Genomic DNA, 13,759 nt, shown 5'->3' with positions numbered 1-13,759 from the left:
GTTGAGTGCTTTATGCAAATAAAGCACGGAAACCTTTCATTAAAAAAACAAAAACAAAACAAAGACTGCCGAGTCACCTTCTGGAACGCCTCCCTGGCTGGGCCCACCCTCACCCCACCCCCGGCACTGGCATCCCCGCCGTTCAAACGCCCCGGGCCCCACCCCCCACCCGCGCCCCCTCCTTTGTATATAAACGCCGGCCTCTCCTTATCCCCTCCTCACTCCTCATCCCTCCTCCTACTACCACCCTCGCCGCGGCCGCGCCACACAAAAAGCGTCACGCCGTCTGTCACAAAAGCTCACGAGTTACGTTGCGTCGCGGCCATGGAGGAGAGAATTCACCAGCCAAGAGAGTCCCAAGGACCCACCGTCGCCGAACCGGCGCAGACGACCGGCACGCCCTGCGATGACGGCGACGCTCTAGCTCCCGTCGTCCAGCTGCTTTCGTCCTCGGGCGAGGAGTCGTCGGACGACGACGAGGGGGAGCTCGAGTTCGAGTTCCCGTTCGTCAGCAGAGACTCCCCCGCGGACACGGCCGCCCCGGCCGACGAGCTCTTCGCCGACGGCAGGATCAGGACCTTCTACCCGGTGTTCGGCCGTGGCAGCGGCTGCACGGCGCTGCCGGCTGCTCTGGAGGTGCAGCCGCGGGTGAGGGGCCAGCTGGGGCAGTTGTTCCTGGAGGAGACCCGGGAGCGCAACTCCTCCACCAGCTCCACGTCGTCGTCGTCAGGGGCCGCCACGGACGACGACGGCCTAGGGGGCGTGGCGCCGGAGAGCTACTGCGTGTGGCGTCCTGGCTCATCCGCGTCGGCGTCGCCCTCCCCGCCGCCCAGGAAGAGCGGGTCGACGGGGTCCATGGCGCGGTGGCGCCGCATCAGCGGCCTCGTGGTGGGCCGCAGCCACAGCGACGGCAGGGAGAAGTTCCTCTTCCTCGCCGCCGCGCCGCCGCACGACGCGCTCAGGAGGCACAAGAAGCCTGCCACTGCCCCGGCGGCCGGCGCCTGCAGGAAGCCTCCCCCGCCCGTCGCCGCCCCCGCCACAGAGGCCGACGCCGCCGCCCACCGGATAGCGTACATCGCCAGGGGCGGCGTCCCCGTCCCACCAGGCGGCACGCCGCGGCGCACGTTCCTGCCGTACCGGGAGGAGCTCGTGGGCTGCTTCGCCAACGTGAACAGCATCAGCCGGAGCCACCACCATCCGTTCTAACGTCTTGTCACACCGTCACAGGCGAACAAACTGTTCAGTTACATACCCTGATTGATTATTCAGTTTCGGGGCTTGGATTGGATTGCGACAAAATTCAAATTCTACTAAGTAGGCAGTTATAGGTAATGATTCTGGGTTAGGAATTGATCACGCGATGCGGGCCGGTGGTGGTGAGGTGAGGCATATGACAGGCGTGGCCTTTTTCTCGACCAAGTGTGAACGCCTACGCCTACAGCTGGCGTGCGGCCAGAACACCCCATTTCTTCATCGGCGTTATCATTAAATCTGCGATCGAGAACCACGTTTAAATCCCTCCTTTTCGATTTGAAGTTCCCGTCCAGCAGTTGTTCCCGTGCACGCATCATCAGCCTTGTGAACTGCGGCTCTGCTTTGTTCGTGTTCACGCACCTGCCAGCGACAAATTCACTAGGAATTCTACTGCGGAGGATCGATCGAGAACCATGTTTAAATTGGCCTTTTCGATTTGAAGTTTTCGTCCACCAGTTGTTCTCGTGCACGCATCGGCCTTGTGAAGTGTGAACTGCTGTTCTTGCTTTGTTCGTGTTCACGCACCTGCCAAGTGCCAACGACAAATTCACCAGGAATTCAACTGCGGAGGATCGGTGCCCGGATCAGCCCAGGCGGACGCGGCAGACACGAGTGGTACTCGGTGACCAACCGCCCTCCTTAGAACCTGTGCCGCTTTGCGACCACGACCACGGGCACGGGGGTGGGCCGCGCGACGTGGGCGACGGAACGCGCGATGGCGGCGGCCGGGGCGGTCACCTGGTGCCGTGCGCGCGTGCGCCACCACGCCGGGCGACGACGGCGACACCAGGTGGTCTGGTCCGATGCGATGCGTCCGTCTCGCTCAGCCTCTCGGGCGCGCGCGCCCTCTCGTCGACGGCGCGGTGCATGCACGCATGCTGCACGCAAAGCATCGGAGGATCGGAGGCATGCAGCCATGCAGGCATCTTCGTTTGGAATGCTTGCTGCCGCGGGATGGCACGATGCAATGGAATGGAACCGATCGTCTTTTGTTAGCAGCTGCGATAAAACATTACCGTTGGGAATGGCAAAAAATCTTCCTTTTGGTATGGGCCTGGAGTCAAGGACAGAGGCTAAATAGATCCCTAATTCCATATATGTTTTTTTAAGTAAAACTCTAATTCCCTATATGTTGCCACTAAAAATCAAAATTGGATCTAAGGACTTATATAACCTGCAGCACCGTGATTTCACTGCACAACATTTTATGGAGTACAAGGCATAAATTTGCGGCCAAAGGTTCCCGACGAGATCTCTTGGAAGCTCTCTGCTAATGGTGAATATTATGCAAACTCAACTTACACTCTTTGTATACTTTTTCGTACAGTCTTGTTTCTACAAGCATATATAATAGGCAATTCTCCTGCCTTGTTTAGAAAAAGCTAGTTTAGGGTTAGTTTGGAACTTTGGATACATCTATTTCCTATAGGAATCGGGGGAGCTAAAGAGGAAAAGAACTAATTTCTTGCTTCAATCGCATCTAGTACGCACAAGGAATGGTTAATCCAAACTAGCCGTAAGGAGGATCCGCTCAAATCCTTCTTGACCGACGATCCTGAGATCAACGCTAACAATGTACGGTTCGGATTTTGTTATTTAAGAGCATCTCCAAGAGTGCCGCATATCCTTTCCCCATCCATGTATTTTGGGAAAAAAGAGAAACTTATCTTCAAGAGTACCCCATATCTCTTCCCCATCTTTTGGCATTTGGCAAATTGGCCGCCACCGCGCGTAAAAATACGCACATCATAGTCGCGTCTCCTGCTTCCCGTGCCGTCTCCTCCTTCCCGCGGCTATTTACCACGTGTCGTCTCTCCTTCGCGCGTCGTCTCTCCTTCCCGCGCGTTGTCCCTCCTCCGTCTAGGGTCTTGGATCTTCGCCGCCGCCGACCTAGGGTTCAGGTAAGCCATTGATCTACTGCTTCCATTTTGCCCTAGAGTTGTTTTTTCCCTGCCCAGGGTTAACTGCCGGTCAGAGCCACCGCCTGGAGGCCATGGTCGTCCCTGGCCACGCCACAGAGAGGCACAGACGGCCCCCAGCCGCGCGCCGCCTTGAGGCCCATGGCCGGTCGCAGCCGCTGGTGGCCACGCACAGCCCCTGCCTGCTGGCGCACGTGGGATCTAGCTTTTTTGTGAATCACCTGTACCATAATTTTACCTGCAAAAGCTCATGCTTCAATTGTGATTTATAAAGCCTGAATGATATATCCACTGACCTCGGCAAAACTCCTGCCTTTGGTTTAGAATAATAATACGATATGCCTGATTGGTGTAGTGTTTCTACTATGCATCTCCTGTTGTGAACGGGGCTGCGTGCAACCGTAGGTCAATGGAAGAGTTTGCAGCAAGCTTCTTTGATGTGAAAGGAGTAGCTTTTATCTGTAAAGTCACCATCAGTGCATTGATTTGTAGTCAGGGCTAGCTGTGACATGTTTTTATTATAAAATTTGGTTGATTATTGGCCTTAATACTTGTAGGATCGTCGCAATGTCCGGGGTGGATTTTGGACAAACATAGTCACAGGAGAGGATGGTGGTGCTGGTTTGGAAGACTACAGTTTTTTCATGACACAGGAGACCCAGGAAATTGATGAGATGTCTACTGAAGTTCAAGCTATTGATGTGCCGGTGCAGCTGCGTGAAGGTGCTCTACGCCCTCGTAGTTCAAGGCCTTATTCGAAGAGGATAAAAAATTTTGATCCAAAGGTGCTCTACCATAACATACCAGGAAAACCATTTTGCACACCAAATGCCAGTAAGCGTGTTGTGTCAACCTCATTAGGAGATCTCAGGTATTCATCTTCAAAGATGTCAATTACTGCAGCAACGAACCTACGTAGGCTCAATTGCGGTACTTTCTCCAATGCGAACATACTCATCCGTAGCATCAACTGGAACCCCGTATGTTAGCATACGAAATGCTGCAGTGATTTTTTAGAAGCAACTTAATCCAAGTACATTGGCCGCAACCCTTTTTTGCACAAAGTAGTCATTGTGTGATTCTACAGCATTCATTATGCATAGGAAAAGCTCCTTACTCATCCTGTACCTGAAATAAACAAAAAAAAAGTTAAACAATTCATATAATAATTAATAACTACATAGTATGTACCAATCAGAAATGAATGCACACCAACCTCCGACGGAATAAATGTGGGATGTAATAAATGTGGGATGTATGTCAGATCATCCGCCAAATAATCTTGAAACATCCTTTGGTGGCCGCCTTCTCTATCTTGATGAATAACTTGATGGCCTAATACAGAATCACCATGTCTTCCTTTAGCATTCGAAAATGTTTTCACAATTTGAGCTGCTGAGAAGATCAAATAGTCATCACCGTCTGATGATGAATCATCCAATTCTCTTTGCAGTAGTGATTTGTGACCACTCATGATGTCTAGCGTTCTTGAGAGGCTGGCTAGGAGGTGGTTGTGGCCGGCTTGGTGGAGGGCGCACTACCGGACAGAGCATCTTTGCCGAGGGCCTAGGGCACTCGGCAAAGGCCTAAAAGCCCTCGACAAAGGCTTTGCCGAGCGCCGCCCTTGGCAAAGAGTCATCGGAAAAAAAATTTAACGGCAAAGAGGCTCTTTGTCGAGGGCCAGTTGTCGGGCACTCGGCAAAGCATTTTCCGAGAGCCAACGGCGGCGCTCGGCAAAGAAAAGCAGCCGTCAACGGCGCTGCTCCGTTGACGGCGTCTTTGCCGAGTGCCGACAGTTTGGGCACCCGGCAAAGACATTTTTTATTTTTTTTCAAAAACTCTTTGCCGAGTGCCACGGCGGCAAGGCACTCGGCAAAGACATTTTTTATTTTTTTTAAAAAAAACTCTTTGCCGAGTGCCTCCCCAGCTTGGCACTCGGCAAAGATTTTTTGCTTTTTTTAAAAAAAAATCTTTGCCGAGTGCAATGTCCTGGCACTCGGCAAAGTTTCCCAGCTTTACCGAGTGTCATGACCATTGCACTCGGCAAATCAACCGAAACTGCAATTTTTTTTGTTTTTTGCATTCCACTGACATAAACAGTTCAAATATATATCACATGTCACGTATATATCACAAACATCACAATAATCACATATATATCACAACGAAACCATTTTCACACATTATATCACAACCACAACTCAAATAACAACATATCACAACCACAAGTCAAATATCACAACCACAAGTCATAAATTCACAAACACAGTCCATCAAGTCAAAGCACAAGTCAAAACCACAAGTGAAGCTCAAGTCCAAGCACATGACAAAGCACAACTCCTCAAAAAAGCAGCCTATGACACGATGGTTCATTCGGTGACGCATTAGCGGGGTTATTCGAACCCGCCGACGGAAGCTGCAAAAAGGATAAGAGGTTGCATGTGTGAGATTCATCTAATAAGTTTTTATGTGAAGCATTGGTGTATGTCATAGCTAGTGCAAGCATGTAGTAAGTTTCTATGTCAAGCATCTAGTAAGTTTCTATGTCAAGCATCTAGTAAGTTTGTATGTCAACCATGGTTGTATGTCAAGGAAGCATCTAGTAAGAGTGAATTTTCATACTTACAGGAGTGGCTGTAGGAGTAGGCGGTGGAGGTGCTGCCAACGGCAAAGGTACACTCCCTTGCTAGACACTCCGCATGAAGGCCTCCATTTCTTGCATCCTCCTGTCCTAGGCCGCGAACGCTTCCCTCTGGGCCTGCAGTTGCGCGCTCTGAGCCTCGACCACAAGCTTCTGGGCCTGTAGCTCGGCCTGTAATACAAACTTCAATGTTTCAGTAATGCAAATGTAACTTAGGTGTGCAAAGATGAACGTACGACGAATAAAACAGGACGTACCTCGAGAGCGTCGACCCGCTGCAGTGACGGACTAGGCCGTGGGCGTATGGGCTGGCTGGATCTCATGCTCCATGCTCGGAGCACGTCGAGAGAGGGACACAATGGTGGAGTTGATGGCGCCGTCTGCAATCCACAGCCACCCATGCTTCTTGCCTCCTCCTAGCCTCATGATGGTCTCTGCATTAATGGGCTCAGTGCGCACATCGTAATCTTCCCCATGGACCTCCCTCACCTTTGAGGTGTACTCTTGGACCTTAGTGTGCACGGTCGGGTCGGAGTACACCTCGCGCGGGGCAGACGGGTCAAAGGAGATAGAGGAAGACGCCCTGCCCATGTGGGACATAGCCCACACAGAGAACTCCGAGACCTCCACGCCCGGGTGTGCAGCCTCCTGCGAGTAAGACGGCAAGATGGTGAGAAATAAGGCAGAACTCAGCGTCAAATAAGATAAAAGAAATCACTTACATATGCTTGTTTGTAGGCCGGGAGGCTGCGGCTACCTTGATGGTGAGTAGCACCTCGCCTCAGCAGACACTGGTCCTGCTGCCTCGCGTGGTTCTCAGCAAAGTCGTTGGACAACCACCTGTCCACGATCATCTCCCAGCACAAGGAGTGGGATCGGCACCACCAGGGAACCACCTACAAGTCATCGATTATTTGACATAGAAAAAGATAAAATTAAACCGACTTAATCTCAAAACGAATCATTATTAATGTTTTTTGTCTACCTCAAGGTACTGGGCCCGGGACAGCTCCACCTGTCTTGCATCAGGCTTGCTGATGGACTGCTTCAACACCACGGCGTAGTAGTCTCTGTGGGCCTGCACGCGTGCCTCGTGGTGCATGTCGGTGACGTACTTCCTACAGGCGGCGGCAGCCGCCTGATCCGCCCGGGCCTCAAGTCCTTCTTCCAGCTTGAAATACATCTGCATACAAAATCGATGTATCCATTCATTATTTCAATAAAAGACTTGCCCAATGAAAATGTTGTGCGAGAGAGACTTACCCAAAACTCCGCCAGTACCCGCTCCTGCTTGTTGCGGTACATGTCGTTAGGGGCCAACTGGTACCTGTGCCACGTGTAGGCCGGCTCCCGCACGTCCTCAGACACATTCACAAGGCCAGGGTACCATTTCCTGCACAAAACACCAAGGATGCTCGTGGGGGAGCGTGCAGAAGTACCCGACAAAACCAACCAGGCCCTGCACAAGTGATTAAGAAAATTTATCAGTTCCTCTTTTGATTTCCAACATTACCATATGAAGTAGTTGTGATAACATCTATAGTTACTTACCTCTTCGCCATAGGGCGAATCAGTGCCCAGTTGTGAGGAAGCGGAGGCTGAGGGAGGCTTGCGGGACCTCGCTGGTAGACAGTCGGGGTAGCAGAACTGTCACCCTCGGCGGCCTCGTCCTCGGCTGCCTCGTCCTAGGTCTGTCGGACGTCCTCGTCCTCGACCTCGTCCTCGGGCGTGGCCGTCACGTGCTCCTCCTCCATCACCTCGTCTGAAGGTGGCGGGGAAGGAGTCCGCTGCCTCCTGCTGACCCTGGTCCTCCGCCTCTGACCTCCTGTGGACGCTACCCCTAACCCCGACCCCTCGTCTAAAATAGGAGGGCGTGGTCTCCCGTAAAGGGAGGCCGTCTCACGTCGTGGACGGCTGCTCGCCATCACCTGCAATCACAAAGAATGAACAAGACTTATTAGTATATATATTAGAAATAGATTCAAAATAAATAAAGAAAACACAAACTAAAACAAACGTAGTATTACATGTATTAGGAATAATCTTCATGATTAGGATCATAGGTGTCGTCATCACTGTCAAAATTGTCCAAATGGGCAACACTATCTGAAGGTTCTATGTTGTCTTCGTTGTCATTGCCTAGCCTTAATCGGTCAAGCATTTCTATGTCCTTGGCATTTTGCACCACATCTCCATCAACCTCATCATCCTCCGTTTTGTTGTCTACTTCCATTTCGATCGCTTCGGGTAAGACTATCTCAAACGTGCCTGGTAGCCCATCTTCTTGAAAGAACTATCCATCATATGTGTTTGCGTTGAAGTTGTAATCGTCATCGTTTGGGGCAGGTAGTTTACCGTGTGGAGACACCTGGTGCACAATAGCCCAACCCTTAAGATCCGCTTTGTCTTGGTTGGCATATCGTGTATAATACACCTGCACGCCCTGTTGAGCCATAATGTAGATATCTTTTCCTGGATAGACGGAATCTTCTCGAATCTCGAGTAGCCCAAGATGAGGGGTCCATCTCGTTTCTCGAGGATTAAACCAGTGGCATTTGAACACGACAGGTTTATGTTTGTGACCATGAAATGAGAGTTCATATATTTCCTTAACTCTACCATGATAGTCGAGGCCATCAGTGCCGAGCATGTAAACTCCGCTATTTGTGGTTTTCCGTTTGGGCCGAGTCTGCTCATATCTTGTTGTGTGGAAGCGATATCCGTTCACGTCATAACCGGTAAATGACTGCACCCTAACATCATAGCCGCCTGCAACCTGTCTCAACTCCTCACTCATGGACGAGTCAGTCTAGGCCTACAAGCTCAAGCATGATAGGTCATTATATTAATCAAACGAACGAGAAACTTGGAATATGGAACGTGGGAGCTAAATTGGACATTACCTTTTGTTTGAACCAAGAAATGAAATCAGGCCTCCCCGCACCCACACCCCGAGAAAGAAGGGTGTCATGTTCCTGCGAGGTAGGATCCCTTGATTGATGCTAGGACTCACGAACAAATTCCCTGTCCGAACGAGAATCAGTGGGGTTGCATGAAGAATATTCATGGCGTATTGAAACAAGTTCGTTGAGAACTTACTCGATGAACGGCTGCACCTCGGGAAGGTTGGTCAACACATATAGCATGACACTTCGCCACTCTTCATTTCCCAATATCTTATTGGTCGATCCACTTGCGCTGCCGAGTTGGCCTTGGAACAGGCTGTGGGTCCATTCATTTTCGCCAACATTGTAACGAGGGAGTGGATTATGATTGCTAGGAAGTTTCGGTTTGTAGTATAGTGTTGTGAAGTTTGCCACCTCCTCCCTTAGACTTGCCTCTGCAATGGAAGCCTCAATTCTGGCTTTATTTGTACATTTCTTGCGAAGAGTCTTTAGACATCTCTCGATTAGATAGCACCACCGGGCTTGCACGCCCCCCCCCCCAAACATGTCTTGGACGGGAGGTGCACAATCAGATGCTACATGGGCAAGAAGAAGCCGGGTGGAAAGATCTTCTCCAGCTTACAGAGCAACATAGGTGCCGCTTTTTCCAAGTCCTGAGCGACGGTCCGAGATATCTCCTTGGCACAAAGCTGACAGAAGAAAAAGCTCAACTCTGCCAGCACTTGCCAGACATGGTCAGGGACATAGCCTCGGGCCATCGTCGGAAGAAGCCGCTCAATCCATATGTGGTAGTCATGATTCTTCATCCCGTTCACTCGTAAAGTGCCTAAGTTCACTCCCCTGCTCAGATTCGCTGCATATCTATCTGGGAACATTAACGTCTTGATCCATTTTAGTACTTCCCTCCTTTGATCGGGTTCCAAGATGAAATCGACCTTAGGTCTTTTCCATTGTTTGTTTCAGCCACTAGCAGGCCGCATCTCTTGCTTCGATCTATCACACAACGTCGCTAGGTTCACTCTAGCCTTAACGTTGTCCTTAGACTTGTCAATGTTCATGAGAGTTCCCCAAAGTGCCTCGGCGATATTCTTTTCGGTGTGCATTACATCAATGTTATGTGGCAGAAGAAGATCATCGAAATAGGGGAGCCTCGTCAAGCCGGACTTATGAGTCCACATATGTTCCTCACCATATCCCACAAAACCACCTCCTTCATTGGGCACGAGAGCATCTATCTGAGCACGCACCTCAGCACCACTCTTCATGCGCGGTTTAGGGTCTATCACTGCAACACCTTTCGTAAAGTTCTTGATGTCTTGTCTGAATGGATGGTTAGAAGGGAGGAATTGACGAAGCCTGTCGAACGACGAATACTTGCCACCCTTCTTCAACCAAATGAACATCACAGCTTCCTTGCATATTGGGCGCAACTTGGTTCAAACTTTCTCAATTTTTTACCACGGCCTCCACATGCGATAACAAGACACCTCGATAAGTTTCGTGATTTTCGGACTTCGTTTGGATTTTATATAATTTAAATACACTTTTACCGCAAGTACATCGCCATGTTACGACAACAAGATGCTCGTAATTTCATGCGAGTTCCTGGATACGGCCTCAACATACGCCAAACATCATGAATACCATTTTTTGAATGACCAAATTCCATTATTTCAAGTACATGCAGTTCAAATTTGAAATAGTCGAAAAAATTCAACGAAACAAAAATAATTAAGGAAATATAGTAAAAAACTCAAAATTATCCCAAATTTTGAAATGGAGTTTCAATTACTGTAGCAACGCCCAGGAAAAAATGGGGAGAAAAAAAACAATTTTTTTTTAATTTGCCGAGTGCCAACCTTGACACTCAGCAAAGACTGTCTTTGCCGAGCGCCAGGTCACAGGGCGCTCGGCAAAGGATTTTTTAAAAAAAATTGCAAAAACGGTTAAAAAGTCTTTGCCGAGGGCCTAACGGTGATGCCCTCGGCAAAGATTGACGGTAGAAGACGGGCATCGTGTCAGGCGGTGTTGCCGAGGGCCGGCCCTTTGCCGAGGGTTTAGCCCTCGGCAAATAATTATTGTTGCCGTGTGCTTGTCTTTGCCGAGGGCTGTTCTTTGCCGAGGGTCAGGCCCTCGGCAAAGACTCTTTGCCAAGGGACAGGCCCTCGGCAAAGATGCTCTGTCCGGTAGTGGCGCGGCCAGCAGGGAGGAGAAGGCGGCTGGCTAGGAGGTGCCTGCGGCAGTCTGGAATCTAAGACGGCCTGGGATCTGGCCACAACCAGCAGGGAGGAGGCGGCGGCGATGGGATAGACGAGAGCGACGAAGGACTTCACACGACGCAGCGAAGTCACGTGGAAAAAAAATTGCTGCAAAAAAAAAGCCGTGGACCAAAATTTGATTTTTTTAGAAGTCATTTATTGAAAACTTTTGGAAATTGTCTTTTTTTTGCTAATACTTTTTGGGAGTTGGAAAACATGGAATTTTTTAGAGGAAAATACGGAGCACTTGGAGATGCTCTGAGTTCGGGACCATGATCTCGCGCCACAGCTAGCCGACGCCTTTGTTGCCTCCTAAATCCTAATGGAGGAGAGGAGAGTGGTCACCATCTACCGACGCTGGTACGGCACATGAGTGAGCTGGAGGCACAAGCGCAATTAACAGCATGATGAAGCGGCGCCGGCATGATTTGCTCTTCATTCCGAGCCAGCCGGCCAGCCATCGTTATTGGCCGATCGATCTGAAGCTATAGCTCGTTGTGTAGCTTTCGCGTCAATCTTTTCGGCCATCATGGTGCTCGATTCATGCACGAACGCACACGGCACACGGCATACGGCACACGGCCACCTTTTTCTGTAGTGTCCACTGTCCAGAAGACCCAGAAACGTCGCAAACTGACCCCGATCTCTTCGCAGTTCGCATTCGCACGCACAGCACATGCATTGCACTGTGCAGCAAGCCTTGACCGATCCATCGAGCCCGTGAACCCGTGCGGTAACTGCTGCTTTCAGGTCGTCGTCGTCTCCAACGCGCCAGCACGCACGTACGTACGCCAGCTAGCATGCATTTCGCTTGCTTCTGGCCGGAACGGCGGAACATTTCCAAGTCGACGACCGGCCGGGGGCCGTACGGGACTCAGGCCCTGAGCCATCATTTCCGCTCAGCTTCGCATATCGCATCGCGTCGTGTTCTCTCCTTCTCGTCCCTGCAACAAGCTGCGTGCACGCATGCGTGCGCTGTTGTTTTCAGGAATGAAGCGGGCGGCGTCGCACAGTCCGTGTCGTGTTACCCCTCCTGTTTATAGCGGCAACAGGGACGCGCCGCGCGCGTATATATCCGAGCACTTGGCCTCCACAGCGCGAGACGTCACTGCCCGGCCGCCAGCTTGCTCACACCAGCTAGCGTCGGCCATGCATCTGCGTCAGCTATACAGCAACATGTGTACATGCATGGTGCGCGCGCGCGAGCTAGATAATGCCGGGAAATATAAAAGAAACCATGTATGTATTCTAGGCCATCCTTGTTGCAATTCAATGGATGCGTGGTCACTCACATTGCATATCGAGATTATTATTCAATAATGGTAACCTAACACGCCTAACGTTAGGCTACCATTTTGTTTGACGCGCTATATGCTGGCGATCGAGCGCTGGTCTTCTCTCTGTACTCCACACTCCTCTGGTTCTGGATTGGAATTCTTCCATGACGTTCGTTACTCGTGATCGATCATCATTTGCACCTGCACCTAACACTACTCCCGTAACACCGAAAGTCCATGCATCCTCCACCGATCCACTAAACGCCAATACCAAAGCCTCATCGGCATCGTCGTTATTCACCGCTGAAAAAGGGTTGGGGGGGGGGGGGGGGGGGGGGGGGGGGGGGGGGGGGGGGGAGGGAACATGCATGGCATGCATCTTGACGTGTCGCGTACGGATTTTAGAGAGGCTATAGAGCTACTAGTCTCTGTGTTGACGCGAGCGTGATGCGAGTCAAACGCATGCCCTACCACTACCACCCTGGAGCCTGAAGCGCTCTGGACGACGACTAGTCAAGTCTACGCCAACCGAAAGGAGGCTGGCCGGCCCCGACGCAAACATGTCGTGAATCTGGCAAACAAAGCCGGGCAAGGCAAGGCAAGGAAAGGAGATAAGGAGAGGCCGGTCGCCGGTTAGGCTGGCCTGCTAGCTGCGGCTGGCTTGGCTGCTTTGTTGGTCTTCCATTCTCCTGTGTTGTGTGGTACCGTCGATGGTGTATGGGCAGGCTAGGTCGTAGGTTAGTTATTGTATATTTGTATTTGTATTGCTCGAGGTGGTTGGCGTTGGAAACTCGAGGAAAGGTGACAGGGACCGGAGCTAGCTAGCTACACACGCCGGAATCGGATCGACGGATCACTCTCCTCCGGCACGCCGCCTGCACGCCATTGGCACGTACAGTACGCTGCAGCTGCAGCCAGCCCAGCTATACTACTGTGCGCTGCTAACGACACGCACCGAGCATAGCATATCCCGTGCCATAAAGCTTTGCCTTGGTGCATGCATTGATTTTTTTTAACACTTTTTAACACTATTTTCAAATCTAACACGTCTTAACTTTTTTTTAAACTAACCCTTTTAGCCACGCCATGGTGGCACGGCAAGCCTGCCACGTGGCAGTCAGCCACTCACTGACGTGGCGCAACTTAGAAAAAATGTATCTTTTTCATATGATCTCGAATGAAGATGATCTTTATATAAAACTTGTAGCCCTCGACGAGATCTATAACATTCTAGTTTTGCGTTTTTTATTTAAGATCGTTAAGATGCTAAAAAAATAATATAAAGTTTCAGCATTGTATTTTTTAGCATCTTAACGATCTCAAATGCAAAAACTAAAAACTAAAAAGTTGTAGATATCGTCGAGAGCTACAACTTTCGTATAGAAAGTATCGCCATTTTGCACCATATATGAAAGATACGATTTTTCCAAGGCAACAAGCGTAGGTACGCGATTAATACGATGCTGAAACTTTATATTATTTTTTGAGCATCTTAACGACCTCA

The 13,759-nt window shown here is 50.5% G+C and overlaps 1 protein-coding gene across 2 annotated transcripts; it reads left to right on the top strand.

The window, feature by feature from the left end:
- Nucleotides 1-220: 220 nt before the first annotated feature.
- On the top strand, nucleotides 221-3,750 carry LOC136517467 (uncharacterized). Of its 2 annotated transcripts, XM_066511030.1 has the most exons (3): nucleotides 221-2,300; nucleotides 2,435-2,530; nucleotides 3,731-3,750. In XM_066511030.1, the coding sequence occupies exon 1, from the start codon at nucleotides 325-327 to the stop codon at nucleotides 1,204-1,206; it is 882 nt and encodes a 293-aa protein (XP_066367127.1). In that variant the 5' UTR covers nucleotides 221-324; the 3' UTR covers nucleotides 1,207-2,300; nucleotides 2,435-2,530; nucleotides 3,731-3,750. The 2 variants fall into 2 exon arrangements, with proteins under 2 accessions (XP_066367127.1, XP_066367126.1); XM_066511029.1 differs by having other exon boundaries at nucleotides 221-2,530.
- The last annotated feature ends 10,009 nt before the right edge of the window (nucleotides 3,751-13,759 follow it).

Source organism: Miscanthus floridulus, chromosome 17 (genome assembly GCF_019320115.1).
Source record: "Miscanthus floridulus cultivar M001 chromosome 17, ASM1932011v1, whole genome shotgun sequence".
In the NCBI taxonomy this organism is placed as follows: Eukaryota; Viridiplantae; Streptophyta; class Magnoliopsida; order Poales; family Poaceae; genus Miscanthus; species Miscanthus floridulus.
This window is presented reverse-complemented; position numbering and strand designations above follow the sequence as displayed.